Genomic DNA, 18305 nt, shown 5'->3' with positions numbered 1-18305 from the left:
GTACAAATGTCTAAATAATTTAGCACCCAGTTATTTAAGCAACAAGTTTTGTAAAAGGTCTGATGTTCATGGACGAAAAACCCGCCAACACCAGAGCTTGCAAATTCCACTGTTCAGGACCGCAGCAGGCCAAAGAACATTTACATACAGAGCCGTAAACCTATGGAACAGCCTTGATATTGAAATCAAAAACGCTAACTCTCTGTACTCTTTTAAATCAAAGCTTAGGGATCATCTTCTTTTAAACTTTTAATCATTATTTTATTTAGTTTTCAATTTTATTTGTAAATATTAGTGTTAAGTAGATTTATTTTTTATTGTAAATAGTTTCTGAAAAGCCCTATGGGGAGATTACTATTAAAGTTCTTATCTTATCTTATCTTATCTTATCTTATCTTATCTTATCTTACGTTTACCTTTAAAAAAAATTCAGTCACGGCCATTATTCAAGGTAACGACCGAGACATATCCACCTTTTCGCATCGCTTTGAAAGTAAAGATGCCAGAGATGACTGTTTTCTTTCTAATACTAGAACTGATTATGTAATTGGTGTCTTTCCTTTATATTTTGTATTAGTAGAAACTCAGCAGTGTTCTATGGGAAATCCGCGAATTTGATTGGTTTTCCCACTGTTTTCTATTCGCCGTTAGCATAACCACACTGACCTACTATTGGTAATCTTGCAATCTGATTGGCTACACAGGTGCCTACTATCGATCCGTAGAAGGCTCTCGGAGCGCGCGCGTAGTCTTTGCTGAATTTTATCAATCAAAACCTTCAATAAATCAATTCTAGCGATATTCTGAGTTTAATAGATCGGTCAGTGGGTTATGCTAACACAATTAGACGGCTCGCTCTTGGTTTCTACCGGCTTTTGATAGTTAGCTCGGGGCTTCGCCCCTCGCCAACTATCAGCCGGTAGAAACCTCGAGCTTGCCGTCTAATTGTTAAATAGAAAACAGTTACGCGCGCGCGTAGCTCTTTAAAGGCTGGTTCTCATATGATCGCCCCGATTGTCTCTGTCACTTCTGTCGTTTGCAAATTCTGAGGCGATCGTAGGCAATCGAAGCGATTGGAAGCGATCAGAGGGTTCTTATATGATCGCCCCGATCGTCTGGTATATGCAAAATAGGGTTAATCAAACAAGATAATAATTCATGATCTTATCTTTGTTCCCGCATATAAATATTCGATTTTATTCCGATCGACGCACGTGTGTTTTTTCAAAACTCCGATATCGCTTATGGTAGCCTTCGATGTAACGACCGTGGCCTCCTATCTTCTCGTTATTGCCGTTTTACGGCGAAGAAGCAAAAGAGAGGCCAAACGGAAACGTAGTTCTGGGTAATACTGATGCACCATGGGACAGTTTGGATCGCTTCGATCGTCTCCCTTTGTGGCAGTAGTTCTCATATAATCGTTCGCGATCGCCGCGGTCTGCGACCGATCGCCCGGATAGAACACGGGCGATTGATATAGCGATCGTGATCGCCCCGATCGTCGCAGACGTCTCTGTAATGTTCTCATATGATCGCCCCAATCGCAAGCAAACTATTTGAAGCGACAGAGGCGACTGAGACGATCGAAGCGATCATATGAGAACCAGCCTTAAGCGATAAATTTTCTTGATTTTTGTCTTCAGGGTGCACAATATAGTAGGTTTTGGACTGCAATCCTTTAGAGTTTCTACTAAAACAATTAGACTACTCGCCCTTGTTTTCTATGAGCGATAATCAACTCAGCTGCGCCTCGTTGACTATTTGCTCATAGAAAACTCAGGCTCGTAGTCTAATTGTTGAAAAGTCCTTCCCTACTACCCGACTAAATTTTACTTTTTGGTCTAAGCGAGGATTTCTTGTTACATGTTAAGTAAAACGCTTATAAAAATGCGTATTACGCGGTTAAAATCCCTCTGCACCATCCTCCCTGCCTCCTCTAGTAGCTGATGACAGATAATCCCTGGTAAGCCAATCAAAATGGGTGACGTAGAAAGTCCATACCTAGAAAAACAATTTATTTAAATCCCCTGTCCCATTCTCCCTTCAATATATAAGGCAATTCCAAGCGGCCGATAAAAGATGCCCCGCAGGCTAGTACGCCAATGAGAATACCGTATTTATTCAAAAAAAGAGCGGCGTTTATTGAATCTTTCGCGATTCCAGTGCATTCGAGGGCGGCGTTTATACGAGGGCTGCGTTTATTTAAAATTCATAGGCAAAAACAGGAACACGTTGTAGTACTTGTCTCAAAAGCCATTTTCAATACCTTAAAACATTGTTACCATCAAGGAAAAAAATCAAGGAAAATAATTATTTTAGGCTTGCTCAAACTTGATATTTCACTGCATTTGCTTTTTGAGTCTATAATTTAAAAAAAAACGCATCGTGATGCGGCGTTTATTCGAGGGCGGCGTTTATTAATATTTCTGCTCTAAAATGCGGCGTTTATTCGAGGGCGGCGTTTCATCGAATAAATACGGTACATAACCTTAAATTCCCTTCCTGGAAAAACAAAATCCTTGCCCGAAAGCATAAGACGGGCGTCGACAGCTAGCGGCCTGTGCCCGTCTATTAAATGAGAACGAAGAAACGGGTATCTCCGTCAGCAAGCATGCGCAGAACATACATAAAATTAACAACAAAACATAGCATAATTTTATTTTCTCAGAACGTTTTTAATAGGCCGCAAAGCTTTAAACTAGAATAGTAAAATGTTCTTTGGAAGAAAAAAATTTACAGATGATTTCATGTCAACTATTACTCACCAAACAACAAATTGGAACTGCTAAAACACCGCGCTAAAGTTCTAGTTGCGTATGCAAATTTGTCATGTTTGCGCAGCTCGTTTTACTTAGCAAAACCTTTGAATAAACAGATACAAAAGACAAAAAGCCTTTGCAGACAAAAATTCGTCAGATAAACGCTACAAAATTCCCTGCAATTTTCTTTCGTGGGTGAAATCATTACATATTTATATTGAGACAATACTTCCTCTCTGTCTTAAGGCGAGAGTCACACGCCTCAAATATCAAACCAAATGTAGAAAAAATATATTTACCATACTGTCATTTTCCTGATGAAATTACTGGCACAAAAGGCAAAATAAATGCGCATTGTGAATGTGTAAAGCATACCAAACTCTAAAAAAACTAGTCTATCAACAACTTAACAGTTTTTCTTTTCAAGAGAAGAACTATTTTAGTTGTCGATATCAAACAGTTGTCGACAACAAGTCTTTGCTACGGAAATGCAATTATCGACAACTAGTTTTTTTAAGCATGCAAAGAGTACTCGTTTCGGATTGTTGGCCAATCAAATCTGATCTGTAATATGCTTTCCCAGTATACGTTTATTACCCAAACTCGTACATGTTTGACTCATGGTTATCAGGGAAAACAATGCATTACCTTTTGGAGTGATCCACTGCAAAACTGTCATGCTCCCTCTTCTTAAAATAAAAAAAGAACATCAGTATTTTTAGAATGCTTGACAGACGAAAGAGTGCAACTATCTGCAGCGAGTTTATTTGTAAATAAATTTAACAAAGTCGTTTATTTAGTTTTAATATGCCAAAACATTAATGTAAAAAAAAACAGCTAATCCAACAACTTTTGTCAATACCGAAGATCAAGAGAGGCGAGAAAGGATTTTTCAGATTCAATTATTAAAAACAATATAACGTAATAAATGCCAAATTACCCGTACACTGACTCAATGACATGAGACAAAACATTGCACTTTGGGGGAGCAGGGATGGCGCCTTGGGGAAAGCGCTCACCTTCCACCAATGTGGCTATAGTTCGATTCAAGGACCCGGTGTCATATGTGGGTTGAGTTTAATTTGTTGTGGTTTTGTCCTTGCTCTGAGGGTTTTTCTCCGGGTTCTCCAGTTTTCCTTCCTCAACAAAAACTAACACTTCCGAATTCCAATTCGATCTGGAATCAGTGGGACCAAGAAGAGCCAATATGTGGAAGATACCACCGTAAATTCCCTTTTTAATTCCCATTTTTTATAAGACATGTTAGAATACTAGCAATAAAGGTACCCATCGTTTGCTACAAGTTAGGTCAAGATAGGATCGGCTTAGTTGATTTGGGTCCTGTCCCTGTTGAGCTGTCACCAAGGAATGTTACACTTATCTTTTAATTTTGGGCTCTGAAGTTGATGTAGGTAATATTCGATTTATATCTGCAATTTTCAATAACGATCATTTGATCAAGAAGCCTAAAATAACATTGTCGTCTCAATTCATTTTCACAGTTCATATCGGATAACTCAGTATTAAGTGACAACCTTCCGATATAAAAGAAACAGATCCTGTTGTCGAAGGTTTACGATCAATCCCATCACACTAGAATTTTCATGTTCTAAATCTGAAATAAATTAGTACAGCAGATGAACAACTTTAAATTTAAACAGCATTTTTAATCTGCTGCTGTCTCTGCTGCTATTACAAATTATCACATTGTTAGAGGCTGAAAACTAATCGATAGGTCAGTCATGCTCATGGTAAAAATATTATTTTGGACATTATGATAAGCGGGCAAAAAAAAACTCGTGTGTTGTTTGGTTGATTGTGTATGTCGTATCCATTTGGAAGCTCATTATATAAATGATATGTATTTTAATTTTTTAATAGAAATTTTGATTAAGGTGTTTATTTAATTTTGATTAATATGCCAAAATATAGTTATAAATTGCAGTCAAAGGACAACTAAACAAACTAATTTTGACAGTAGCAATGTCAAGTTCGGTTATGGAATCGCTAGAATAGTTTGAATCCACTACACCGTTCTTTCACAGGAACCTTTCTTAAAAGTATTTACATTTAATATAACTTCAAAAGTGCCATAAATTTCCCAAAGAACTTTTCTTTTAATTTTTAACTTTTCTTTTCCGTTTGTTGTGAAAATGGCAAATACGTGCTGGTACAAATTGCACTTTTCCGAGACGTTCACGTCCGTGTAATGTAAATACGTTTTAGAGTGACTTCCTGAAAAACCGTAATGTACTCTCTTTTTAAGATAAAAAATAATATCTCAGCCTCAAGCCGTCTTCAAATCAAAACCGTTCTGCCTGACAGCCGAGAGAGTGCAATTATCTGCATCGAGTCTATGTGTAAATAACTTTACGAAGGTTATTTTTATAAAATTTTACTATGCTAAAACGGTAATGTAAAAAGACAGCTAATTCAACAAATTTTGTCAATACTGATTTTCAAGGGAGACAAGGAAGGGTTTTCAAATTTAATTATTAGAAACAATTTAACGCACTGAATAAGGCAATTAAAAAAGTAGATAAACTGGCAGTTCATGAACCTCAAAATTGACGAGCTGATTTTCTAAAAGCCTAATGCTATATTTCACAGTAAATAGATAACCTCTTTTTATGGCAAAAAACGTTAAATTCAAGACAAAAAAATAAAATTTGAGACAACCTTTGGCCTTGGGAACTTCTGAGGAGAAAAAAGCATTTAAAAATAGCAATTTTTGGCTGACGTCAGTTGACAAAAATTAATTAAAGCTCCTTGAGATATAACATAGTAAAATTGTACAATAAAACTGCCTGAACAAGGACACACCGGCTATACAAAGGACTAAAGCCAATTGCTTTGCTGGAAACTATAGCTAGTTAATCAACAAAATAGGATGACTAAGATTCGACCGCGGTCAAACGACAGAAATATGCAAAAAACAAGAAAAGTACATTAAAGATAAGGTTTTAATTTTCACAGCATAAAGATTGGTTTTTTTTGAGCTTTACTAAAAAAGTTCTACGTGTTGAAAATAGCGACATGAGGACTTGTCAGAGCCATTTTGTCAAAGCACTTTGGTTCGGATGCGGAACATTTAAAAAGTAAAAAGACTCGTTTACCTGTGGAAATGGGAAAATGTTTACCCGTAGCAACTATTTTATCGATCCTTGCTCATACTTTCACTTAAGATGAACGAAATTCCCCGAAATAGGAAGCAAAGCTGCCTGTGCGTTTGACCGCGGTTAAGACTAAGATCACATGCATTTTACATTAAATAGATATGCTCTTTTGAAGGCAAAAACGTTAAATGCATAAAAAAATGACATTTGAGACAACCTTTGGTAATGGGAAACATGCGAAGAGAGAATAGGCATTTTGAAATAGCAATAACTGATTGACAGCGTGCGTTCACAAAATTTAATTTAATTAAGCTTGATTCTTCCACTGACATTTTAACACGACATCCATTGTATGAAATACTGGTTATTTGAAAAGGAAAAAAAGGGAGGGGAAGGACTGACAAACTTCAACACAACAGTTAAGGGTACGCACAGACAATTGGCTAGGAATGATAAATTAATAATAAATAATAATAAAAAGTATTTTTATAGCGCCAAAATCCACTAATTGCTCATGGCGCTTTACAATAAAAAAATATTAATAAAATATTAATAAATACTGCTTCAAACCCTTTCCATGTTTAACACCGTCCCATTCTATCAAATTGCAGAACCAAAATTATAGCCTTGATTCAGATCTAAATGGACTCTCCATAGCGGTGATAACCTCATTGTGTGTTTTTCTCAGCGTATTTTTAACAGCTTGTCGTATCTCTCCAATTCTCCAGCAGTATACAAATGGATTTAAAAAGGAGTTAATAAAAACAATAGTTGTAACATAGTCATTGGCAACTTTCACGTTTGTTGTGTACCCAGTAAATGTCCTTACAGAGATTGTCAGAAAAAGAGGAAGATAAAAAACTAATAACAAACCATAAACATAAAGCACAGTTATAGAAGATTTTCTACATTTGAGGGCGTTTACCATGGTTCCATGAACACTCTGTTGTTGCTGGTATATCTGGCGCTGATGTCTCCGAACAACCTGAAATATCTTCAAGGTGCTCATGGCCGTAACAAGAAATGTTAGCAGTAATATAACTACAGGAACGAAAATCCACTTGTCTACCCGAAACCTTAAAATAACAACACTAGTTGATATTATCCAGACCACAACAGCAGTAGCTATTATTCTGGGAACAGTAACAATCATGTTATATCGTAGATGAAGGGTTAAAGCGAGAAGACGATCAATGGAGATTCCGCTTAGAGTTGCCAAAGACACGCCAGTTGTAGCATAGCTAGATATGCTCTGAATAATTCTCAAGGCGCAGTAAGCTTGAAAGTTATTCGTGATTTCCGCAATGTGAAAGGCCACGAAAAAGGGCTGACAAATCACTCCAACAACAAAATCGGAAACTGCGAGGCAAAACAGAAGGATAAAAGATGGCGAATGAAGTTCTTGTCTCTTCCAGATGACATACAGAATAATAAAATTTCCAGTAGATGTTAACAGAGAAAACACTGCATTTAGAATGCATGTTAGAATATTTGCGATAAAGGTATTCTTAGTTTGTTCCAAGTTTACATCCAGAAAATAGCAGCTCACATTACTTTCGTTGGTTCTGTTCATGTTTAAGATGACTAGCTATTACTTGGTGACTATCCAGCTAAATATATTTGGTGTTAATTTCAGGCGCTGCAGCTGACTCAATGCACGTACTTTAATTTTGACTGCCACATTCGGTGATTGGTAAACGAGACGGAGCTGTAGTAGTTGTTTACTTGTTCGTGAGAAGAAATTATTATCGAGGGCAGCTTGTCATCCCTTATCTCTACAGTGAGTACACTCGATTGAACCATGAGCGGAAATAGCAGACACATTTTTATCTTCGGTGGTATACATGCGCAGTAAATACATAGTGTGGCTGAAAGTGGGCTCCGAACTAAAATGGTAAAATGAACTATTTTCGGCAAAAAAATATTATTGCATGTCAAGTTTTAGCCCAACAACAAAATTGAAAATGAAAATGGGCTAAATAAAGCTTTAATTTTAATTAGCAACCGCAAATAGCCTGTACAGGTCAAATTTCATCTTCCGTATGCAAATTTGTCGTGTTTGCACACGTTTTACTTAGCGAAAACTTTTAATAAACAGACAAAAAAAGGGCAAAGAAGGTTTTATCGACAAAACTTTAATTCAAATAAACGCTACAGTTGTTTTCGAAAGCAAAAACAGTTCTATTTTGTTTCACAGGTGAAATTTGCACACCTAAATTTAGCCAACTTCCTCTCTGTTCAATCGGCGGGACGATCGTACACCTTTGAAGCATAAATAATGAACTTTATTTGAATTTGAATCGAAATATCACTTACATGTATGTTGGGAAAGAAATTCTCTTGAATTGTATTATGTCTCGGTCTTTTCTCCGATCAAATCCTTACAGCAACACAACAAACGTACACTCTACCATACAGGTATTTTTTGCTTATCTTAATTATTATATGGACACACAAAAAAATTAAGGTTTTAAAACATCGAACACAAAAGTCGTGATGTTACACTAAAGAGAAATAAAGCAAAACTACAAAATCAATAGAAAACTACAAAACTATCTGCCGAAACCGAATTGAGGAAATCAAAAATGTACACAATGACGTAAAAAATTCTGGTTTATGGCGTAACAAAATCTGCACGGTTAGCCGGTCTGTCGGTCAAGATTTAATTTATCTTTATCATGAAATGTCTGCCTAGAGACTTATCGCCAATTAAGTCTATAAGCTACCTACGTACGTAAGAGGCGTTTTTTTGACAAGTTTTTATGTGACAGGTTTCACGCACTTACGCTTGTAAAGCAACAAAATATTACAAGCATTTGGTTTTTTTTTTACTCTCCCTGTTCAATCAAAAAAACCTTTTTGCTTAGCAAACGTGCTTGGGTGCGCGACTTGACAAGGATCAGTCAAGGATAGTTACGAAATCTTTCTAGTTTGTAGGACCCTCGTTTGACGGGATATTCATCTATAAACAATATCAAGGGAAAATAAGAGAAATATCTCATGGGAACTTTTTAAATAAGTATACACGAGCAAATAAAACTTGTCAGACTCGCATGGCAAGGAAAACAGTAACTGCTGTACGTGCTTACATTTAAAAAAAAAAATTACCACTTCCTTAACACAATCATCGACCACTTTGCATCAAACCGAACAACGTTCTCGTTCCCAGCCTTTTGTTTTCTTTTTTGTCCTGGAAACTTTACCAAGATTTGGTTGTGCTTGCTTCGTAGCATGCCCCACAGTCTCGCGTCAAAAATGACGGCGCTACTCTACAGTACGTGGTCGTCCCAAGGGTACATGTTGTTTGGGCTATGTTTCCATCAAAACTGGAACAACTTTGGGCGTGGCTCGACAAACTTGCCAAAATACCTTATTAAGGACGTTCGCGCTAATTGTTTATGTGTATCCTTACTGTGCACGTAATTCATGTCGCAACGTCATGCCACGTCATGCATGAGCGCGCGTGCTGAGAAATCTTTCCAAACACATTTTGGGTGAGTAGCCGTTGTGTTATTAAACTTCGCTTGCAGTTTGCTCTCTTAAACGGTCGGTGACCCCCATTTTTTTCGGGATAAATAACCTTTTGGGATAAATCTCTACCGATTGACAAAAAATGAGCCAAATTCGAATATTAGAAATTTTTTTCCATTTTCTCTTCCTGCGCGCGATCGAATCAGTCAAAATACGAGACAAGGTTTACTCTAAGGGACTTTAAAAGTGAAATACATTTGTTCAATAGACCCACTGAAATAAATTGGGACAAAGGAAGTTGGCATGCATCAATTCATTCAAAATATTTTGTTGCCAGAAGCCGCAGAGATCATATCGAGTGACGAAATCAATTTTTTTCCAAATGAGCGCCTTCTTTCAGATATCATATCTCGAAAACGAATTCGGTGACCCCCATTTTTTTTTACATTTCAGACATAAGTAACTTGTAAACTAGCAGTGGTGAACCCCCCCCCCCCCCCCCCTATGTAACTTCCAGAATATTTAAGCAATCACCATGAAACTTATAGGATGTATTGTATGTCCGAAACTCTTTCTTTTGGTATACGTCACGTGAGATGGTGACGTCACATCACGTGACAATTACATCATGATGTCAAAACAGCCGCCATCTTGGATCCGCCATCTTGGATTTCAAAAATTTTCCAAAATGCCAGAAAACCACCCAAAATCACTGCATAGTACTCCAACTAAATAAAAATGTGCTTTAAATCCGTAAAAATGTAGAAATAATTCCATTTAAGTTGATTTTTATTAGCAGAAACACGCAAAATATACATTTTTGGGAAAACATGCCTGTCAAAATGCCGTTGCCATGGTGATGTTAAGTTTCTGACACATCATCCAACCCTTCCAAATTGTTGCCAGATAAATGTTAGGAAAACTCAGAAAGTTTGGCAGCGTTTGGTTAAATCTTAAAAAAGTTATAAAAGTTCAAAATCAGCGCGGGCCTCAAAAGCCCCCCCCCCCCCCCCGGTCTGAATAGGGTTAAGAAAAATTGCAAGGTTGGAAGATTTTCGCGCAAACGTCCTTAAACCTATTGTGTATGGTAACACATCTCCTTTGTGAGCAACATTTATTTTCAATGTCCTGCGGCATGATTTGGCACATGACACACTTGCACCACGGTATTGTGCTGCTCCCAGAAGGAGGTATAGGGCCAGGAGTTCCTTCCATGTTAGTAAGCTGCTCTTCTGTTGAAGTGCCAGGGGTGGGGGTTATGTCACTGCTATTCAATGACTCATCCTCAAGGTCATCTTCCATAATTAGGAGACCGTGTATGTAGTTCATACTACCAATTCCCCTCCGAAGGCTTCTGATGCATAGCTTACGGACCATTGATTCATCAAGTGTATGAATGAATTCCTAAAAGAACATGCAAAAATAAAATATAGTAATTTGTGGAGGTTATATACAGTGCGATTGGTTTATTTTGGATTGAGCTACAGCTGTGTCCAAGGTGTATTCTGTGTATTATGTTGTATGGTTATTATGGTGTATTCTGTGTATTATGTAGTATGTTCTGGTGTATTATTCCGACTAACAGATGGTGTTCCCTCATAGGTTTGCTTTGTAGTTGAACGGCTGTTATGCTTTCACAAACCTTGAAGGGCGATACACACGCAGGGTCAAAGAGGCTATCCAAATAAGACTTCATTCTAATAACATCAATAGAGATAGTGGAATTGAAATTCCTGAAGCATGGATACCTACGATCAGAAAGCACATAACAGCCGTTCAACTACAAAGCGGACCTATGAGGGAACACCATCTGTTAGTCGGAATAATAATGAGGATCGAAATGCACCAATCACAGCGAACCAACGTGCATAAATAGCGACGCGTAAACAATCGACCTCATCGCCTGATGAAGACTAGCAGTATTGCAGTCGAAACGTCGCGATCAACATCTCAAAGCGATTCTATCGTGAGACAAACGAATAAACGTTCATTACAAATAGTTTTATTTGCTTGATGGCATAGACAAACGTTCGTGAGTGATTTTCGAGTGTTATGAATAAATTTCGACTGCGTAGACGCGTAGCCACTTTACTAGTAAACTTCGAGAGCTATGAATAGATTTTGACTGCGTAGACGCGTAGCCACTTCCTAGTAAACTTCGAGAGCTATGGATAAATTTCGACTGCGTAGACGCGTAGACGCGTAGCCACTTAACTGGCAAACTTCGAGAGCTACGAATAAATTTCGACTGCGTAGACGCGTAGCCACTTTCCTAGTAAACTTCGAGAGCTATGAATAAACTTTGTCGGCGTATACGCGTTGCCGAGTAGCTGGCTGCACAGTGTAGCTAGAAATGCGGGGTATTCTGCAGTTGCTCCAAATAAAGTTCATAATTCAACGCAATCTCACCTTGTTTCGACACGGCTTTGCTGTCCATCCACATCTGCAGTGCATGGTTACAACATGTAGTCCCTGAGGTTTTGCAAGGGCAGCCGCGATTTGAATTTGCTGTCTGTTTTGTCGAACAAGTGCTTTTCAGGACGAACAGGATATGCGATTTTCCTAAAGGACAAGAACAGTGGAGATCATAAATGACCGTTACGTTCGAGCATATACCGAAAAACTACGAAAATTTTCACAAGTTAGAGTCTGTCACCTTATCGATATCGAAGGAAACTTACCGCCACATCATCTCTTGCCTCATCTGCGTCCATAATTTCGATTCTAAAATATAATAAATCGCACCGACGAAAAGTACTTCATAAACATAAACAAAAAGTAAAGGTAAAGTCTGCTTCGAGCCTAGTGGCCCATACAGGCCGGAGCTTATCCCGGTTTCCGTAGCATTAAGCGACTAGGAGTATTGCTACTCCCCCCTGGATGGGATGCTTGTCCATCGCAGGGTTACCCCCCAGCAGTAAGTTCGCCGGTACCCATTTATACACCTGGGTGGAGAGAGGCACTGTGAGAGTAAAGTGTCTTGCCCAAGAACACAACGCAGCGCCCCGGCCAGTCCTCGAACCCGGGCCGTTCGACTCGGAGGCGAGCGCGCTAACCATTAGGCCACCGCGCCTCCCAATTCAAGATGGCGGATGCTTTAAAACTCAACGAGAACTGAATGAAATCTCGCACATGCGCAGGTCGTGACGTAGCGCCTTTAAGTGCCTTGGACGCATTTTAAAGACACCTTTAGAATAGGCCCTTATTTGAGTTGGGCGCTTAATCGATGATGGGCGCTTATTACATTTTCAACATTTTTAGCAAGTAGTAAGTTTATGTTGCAAAATACAAAAAAAAAAAAAATAACAAAAAGCGAAGATGTACCAAAGCAAAAATTGAACTGTTCATTGGAGGTTTCTGTAAAATACTAAGAAAACTCGGGGTGGTCTATTCGAAGTATTTAGTCAACTTCAAACTAAGCGTCACTAAAATAAATTATTATTTATTATTGAAATTAAGCAAGTAACCAAATTACGCCTCGCGTTTGCAAAAAGGACAGTGGTATTAAGAGGTATTAAGAGGTTCTTTTATTCGGCAAGACACACGCTTAATTTCAAATGGATTTTTAATACAGAAGAGAAGCTACAGTAGGGCAAATGTTGGTTTTAAATGCTAATTTGCTTTGTACCTGGTCGTCTGAGTCCAAATTCAGCAACGTTTGAAATTTAGTTTGCATTTGTCTATAAGAAAGCTTCTCCGTATCATCAGTTCTTTTTCTTCTCTTTCAATGTTAGAAATCGGATGTTCATCCTTTTTCTTTCTCTGGCACTTTTCTTTCTCGTGGCACTTTTATTTCTAGCAATATATGAATTAAATACAATATTTTTTGAAAACTTCAACACTTTTTGAAAAATTCTTTATTTTTAGACTTATCCTTGAAGTATTCTCTTCCAACAGCCATATCCCACGTGGTCTAGTGGTTAGGATTCGGCGCTCTCACCGCCGCGGCCCGGGTTCGATTCCCGGCGTGGGAATTTTTTTTATCATTTTGTAAGTACCGAAGAGAGGAGCTCAGTGATAATTGTGGCCAGCGAAGACCAGCTTTCCCTGAAGTAAAGTCCGATCCACCACCAGCCACGTTTCCTGCGTGTCACCACGTGTCTAGACACGTGACACGAGGATGTGTGGAGACTTTTTGCATTCCTGTGTAAGAATTCTTCAGATTTGGCAAAAAATGACAGGCTTAAAACAACGATGAACGAATTTCAGCTGAATCAGGGACCGCGGAGGGTGAGGGACTGGTAGGGCAATAGCCCTACCACTTTTTTGGTTGGGTTGATATTTTATGGCTCATGAAAATGATAATGTTATATATAGCTATAGGCAAGCCTAAAAGCGGAGCTCCACATTTATTTAAAAAATGACCTTAATGGATAAAAACTAAACCTTGCCCACGCGGAATCTATCGAAACTGCGTTCGGAAAGTAAAAACATCACGGAATTTTCTGTTATAAAATCAGGCTCAGCAATTCAGTAGAGGTTGCTAGCTTGCATCAGGGTCCTGTCACTTTCTTCAGCGGACTTGATCTATGTAGTGCTTAGCTTCGTTCGTTTTAACACAATCATTTGCTAAAGATATGATATTCTTGATGATGACAGCCGCAGATTCAACAGCAAACAACAGAAAACAACTGTACTTGTTTTTTTTTCTCCCTTTTTTTTCATTACAAAATTTGTGGAAAAATTTTTCTTCCTCTTTTTACTCGCGGTTTCATTCAGCCTACACAGCAAACATCGTGCAACAAATTTCCCGCGTTTTCTTATTATAACTTCGTTGAGATCTAACTGAAACGTCCACATCAGCCAGTCGATAGAAAATAACGTCAATTGCTCGTTGTACGGCTACGAAAAATGCGATCAGAGACCAATAAAATTAAAATTTAACCGTGCAGCGATTGAACGATAGCTTAAAATTTTTTGGCGTAAAGGCGCATCGAGGTTTCGATACACTCACACTTAAAAAAAGACAAACAAAATAGAGCAGTTGGATAATAAGCCTCTCAGATCTTTTACTGTGTAGTGTCGCTGAGTAATTTTATCCGTTATCTACATTTTGTCTTGCCCTGTGAGCTTTATTTGCTGTTTGTAATTTCCTTTCTTTTCTTTAGCCACGGGCGGGAAACCTCCTCGTCCCCAGGCCTAATCCGTGCGTACGTACGGGGGTGGCGGCGACCCCAAAAATTTCTCGGCTCGATGGATAACCATTTGCTTATGGATGCTTCGCTCGTCGCGCCTTCTGTGCGCGCGGGAGCTCCGCTATGAATTTTCACATGATAAATAGCGGAAAAGTGACCCCTAATGTTTGCTTGTCTTAGCCAGCTTTTTAGCCCTACCACTTCAAAATGGCCTCCGCGGTCCCTGTGAATACAGTCCCTTTTTTACGTTCTTACATTGACATTTTAGCCTTTGTGACAAGATTCTATAGCCTGCTGGAAAAGCTGTTTTAAAAACCATTTCGTCTGAATTGAAATTTTAAACCAAAGGGTCTAAAATACGGAAAGTGTAAAAACAAAAAGAAACGTAACATCCGATATATCTAACAATCTGATGATGAGGGTTTCCACGTAAAGTGCCTCCTCACCTGCAAACTAAGAATATTTACAAACAACTTAATAGATTGAAGTTTAAACACATTTATTTACGAAAATTTACATATAAATACTAGAATTGCTGAAATTCAAGATAAAACTTTAGAAGCTTGATCTATAAGAAAATTCTTACTTCACAAGCAAAAATCATTGAAATCACTACAGTCTCGCATGGCGCTAAGTAAGGTATTAAATAGGGTTGAGGCGGTTTCCTGATCTGCGGTTGCAACTACAACGTAGCTACAGTTTGTTTGTGGAGCTAGAGTGAAAGTCTTTATGAATTGCTTTATGAACGAAGGCCAAAAAATGGATTGTGAATACATTTAGCTAGCCTTAAACACTTATTTAAGAATAATGAGATCCTGAGCAAAATATTATTTCGGATCTTTCCGTTCACCTTAATCGTTTGAGAAAGTTTTCCAGATTATTTTCGCTCATTCATAATCAACTTAGATAGTTAACAGTGCTCGCTTTATTTTCAGACCTTTTTATACATTTGTTTGTTTCATCAAACTAAAACGTCCACAACATCCATACAATAAATACTACAAAAATCAAAACAAAAATTCGGTGGAGTGTCACTGAAATAAGACAAATTCATAAAAACGTTATACCATTAATACAAAGTGATTAAATCCATGCAAACGTTACTTATTTATCATCTCGTATTCAACGCAAGAAAAAAATATACTCCTTCTTTCCTTGCGCAAAACAAAGAAAACGCAAATTTCTTAAATGACAGTCATACAATTATTGTCTTGACATTGATACACTTGCCAAAGAGATAGCCTCATTTTGGTTTCTCCTCAGTGCATTCTTTACAGCTCGTCGTATTTCTCCAATTCTCCAGCAGTAAACAAGTGGGTTTAGAAAGGAGTTAATAAAAACGACGGTCGAAACATACTCATAGGCAATTTTCACTCTTACTGTATACTCAATAAAATTATACACGATAATTGTCACCCAAAGGGGAAGATAAAAGATCAGTAGCAAACCATAAATATAAAGTACAGTTGCAGAAGACTTTCTGCATTTGAGCACGTTTACCGTGTTGCTTTGAACACTCTGTTGTTGATGAGATATCTGGCGCTGATGTCTACGAACAATCTGAAATATTTTCGAGGTGCTCACGGCCATAACAAGAAATGTGAGCAACACTAATGCCGCCGGAACAAAAACCCACTCGCTCATCCAAAACCTTATTATAGCGACAATAGTTGATGCTATCCAGACGACAAACGCAGTAGCTATCATTCTGGGGGCAGTGACAACCTCGTTGTAACGTAAATGAAGGGTTAAAGCGAGAAGACGATCAATGGAGATTACGCTTAAAGTTGTCAAAGACACGCCAGTTGTAGCATAGCTAGATATGCTCTGAATAATTCTCAATACACAGTAGACGTTAAAGTTATCTTTGAGTTCTGCGATTTGATAGGCCACAAAGAATGGCTGACAAATCACTCCAACAGCGAAATCCGAAGCTGCGAGGCAAAACAGAAGAATGAAAGATGGCGAATGAAGCTCTTGTTTCTTCCAGATGACATACAGAATAGTAAAATTTCCAGTAGATGTCAACAGAGAAAACACTGCATTAAGGATACAGGTTATAACACCTGCTATAAAAGTGTCTTTCGTTTGTTCCAAGTTTACATCCAGAAATGAGCAGCTCAGGCGACTTTCCTTGGTGCTGTTCATGTTGAATATGATCACGAATGACCTGCTACGTACAGTTCAGGTACGGTTAAACCCGAGGCTATTTGTTAATTTTCGGTGTAGCAGCTGAAGTAACGTCATATTTAATTTGATTCGAATTGTGATAAATTTAATTAAGACGGAACAGGCCGGTTGACCTGTCATCCGCTATCTTTGCAGTTAGGATAGCTGGACCGTTAATGGCAATGTCTTTACTTTTACGTTACTTTTAATTAAGTTATGCTTCATTATATTAATAAGACAGAGCAATGATATTTCGTGCTTGTTGCCTTCGTCAAACTCTGTTTGATGGAGGTATCTGTAATATTTGTCCCAACTGACAGGAGGCCGTTGGGATGCTAAATTAAATAACGCCAAGTCAATAAAAATGACTGCAGCAACAGCAAGGAGATACACAATGGAACAAAGCGTGCATGTTTGTGTGTGTCTTGGCAAGGAAAACCTATCAAGACATAATGAAATGTACTAATTTAGTTTTCCTACAAAAACAAAATTGTAAAACACTTTATTTTAACACAGGAGTTGGAACTTTTTTCAGTTCTTGCGTTCTTCGAAACAGCAATAATATTTCGTGTGAATAAATTAAGAAGTATGCTTAAAAAATAGTATAAATTCACTCTTTTTATTTTATTTTATAAGAATACAGTTTATAAGAATATCGAAGCTTAAATTTGCGTATTTAAAAGAATATTTTAGAAATAAACCCAAGGCTGAAATTTTGAAAAGAATATAATTTTGAGTTGAAATTTGTAAAAACAATACAATCAAAGAAGTTTTTAATTAACTGAACCGTAAAAATCCAAATGTTCGATGCTTATGACAGTTCGATGAACGGTTCATAAAACGGAAATGTCAAACGCTATTATCTAAGAATGTTCATAAGAATATTTTCAGCCTAAAATCGGCAGAAAAATAAGAATATTCAGCCTGGGTCCAGAAAACAATATTCTTATAGAATAAAAAGAGTATTAAAAAGTGTAAATTCAATTAACAAAGAAGAAATTAATTTAGATAAAAAAATTTGTATATATAATGATAAGCTAAAATTCGTTATTTACTAAAAAGAATCCCAATTTCTTATTTGTTTAACTGTTCTTAGAGCAATAGCAATCCTTTTTTGGCCTTTAACAGTGCAGTCATGGTACCTTTAACGGAACTTTTTTTATTAATTTACACGATGTTGAAAAACTTATCAAAGAAAAACCTGAATATAAAAAGTGACAAAGGAACTGGCTTGCTCGTTTGTAATAACGAAAACTTCGCTGGTAAAGGCAAATGGAAGGGCACGTTTTCTATGACAATTTTCCATATGGCAAGTTTTATTTGCTTCTTTGTATGACCACACTGACAATATTTCACTTGACAAGTCTCCTTGTTCAAACACTGGCTTTCAAGTAAGACAGGCAAGTTGAACACAGTGGCAAAGTGAGTAGAATAGCAGAACATAACAGTGGAACAATAAAATATCGGTACACTGGAATACTGGAAGAGTTGAACAGTGGGACACTGGGACACTGAACAGTGGAACCGATAAAATGCTAAACGACTTCATTTATTCAATCTGTCAAGCATCATAAACACTCTTTATGTGTATCGAGTTCTTAGTTGGTGTGCTCAGCCAGTTGTTTATCTCTTCTAGTGACGTCATATCTGCGGTG

The 18305-nt window shown here is 37.7% G+C and overlaps 3 protein-coding genes and 1 non-coding gene across 4 annotated transcripts; 1 reads left to right on the top strand and 3 right to left on the bottom strand.

The window, feature by feature from the left end:
- Nucleotides 1-6103: 6103 nt before the first annotated feature.
- Nucleotides 6104-7523, bottom strand: LOC144652182 (adenosine receptor A2a-like). The gene has a single exon (XM_078512196.1). It carries the CDS (start codon nucleotides 7446-7448, stop codon nucleotides 6495-6497), a length of 954 nt encoding a protein of 317 aa, XP_078368322.1. The 5' UTR covers nucleotides 7449-7523; the 3' UTR covers nucleotides 6104-6494.
- A 2762-nt stretch (nucleotides 7524-10285) lies between these two features.
- On the bottom strand, nucleotides 10286-12024 carry LOC144649373 (uncharacterized). Its single transcript, XM_078508863.1, has 2 exons — nucleotides 11756-12024; nucleotides 10286-10750 (listed from the first exon to the last, which is right to left on the bottom strand). The coding sequence occupies exons 1-2, from the start codon at nucleotides 11798-11800 to the stop codon at nucleotides 10373-10375; spliced, it is 423 nt and encodes a 140-aa protein (XP_078364989.1). The 5' UTR covers nucleotides 11801-12024; the 3' UTR covers nucleotides 10286-10372.
- A 1224-nt stretch (nucleotides 12025-13248) lies between these two features.
- On the top strand, nucleotides 13249-13320 carry Trnae-cuc (transfer RNA glutamic acid (anticodon CUC)). The gene has a single exon. It is a non-coding gene; the product is annotated as a tRNA-Glu (tRNA).
- A 1806-nt stretch (nucleotides 13321-15126) lies between these two features.
- Nucleotides 15127-16983, bottom strand: LOC144652181 (melanocyte-stimulating hormone receptor-like). The gene has a single exon (XM_078512194.1). The coding sequence runs from the start codon at nucleotides 16627-16629 to the stop codon at nucleotides 15685-15687; it is 945 nt and encodes a 314-aa protein (XP_078368320.1). The 5' UTR covers nucleotides 16630-16983; the 3' UTR covers nucleotides 15127-15684.
- Between the last annotated feature and the right edge of the window lie 1322 nt (nucleotides 16984-18305).

This window comes from Oculina patagonica, chromosome 4 (assembly GCF_052425735.1).
Source record: "Oculina patagonica isolate OP01 chromosome 4, crgOcupat, whole genome shotgun sequence".
In the NCBI taxonomy this organism is placed as follows: domain Eukaryota; kingdom Metazoa; phylum Cnidaria; class Anthozoa; order Scleractinia; family Oculinidae; genus Oculina; species Oculina patagonica.
Note: the sequence above shows the minus strand (reverse complement) of the source record. Positions and strands in the feature narration are given on the sequence as shown.

Excerpts from the sequence above, each read along its gene's own strand:
- LOC144649373 (XM_078508863.1), bottom strand. The coding sequence starts at position 11,800 with ATGCACTGCAGATGTGGATGGACAGCAAAGCCGTGTCGAAACAAG. Across the intron at positions 10,751-11,755 it reads CAAAGCCGTGTCGAAACAAG|GAATTCATTCATACACTTGA; the intron begins GTGAGATTGCGT and ends ATGTTCTTTTAG.
- LOC144652182 (XM_078512196.1), bottom strand. The coding sequence starts at position 7,448 with ATGAACAGAACCAACGAAAGTAATGTGAGCTGCTATTTTCTGGATGTA.
- LOC144652181 (XM_078512194.1), bottom strand. The coding sequence starts at position 16,629 with ATGAACAGCACCAAGGAAAGTCGCCTGAGCTGCTCATTTCTGGATGTA.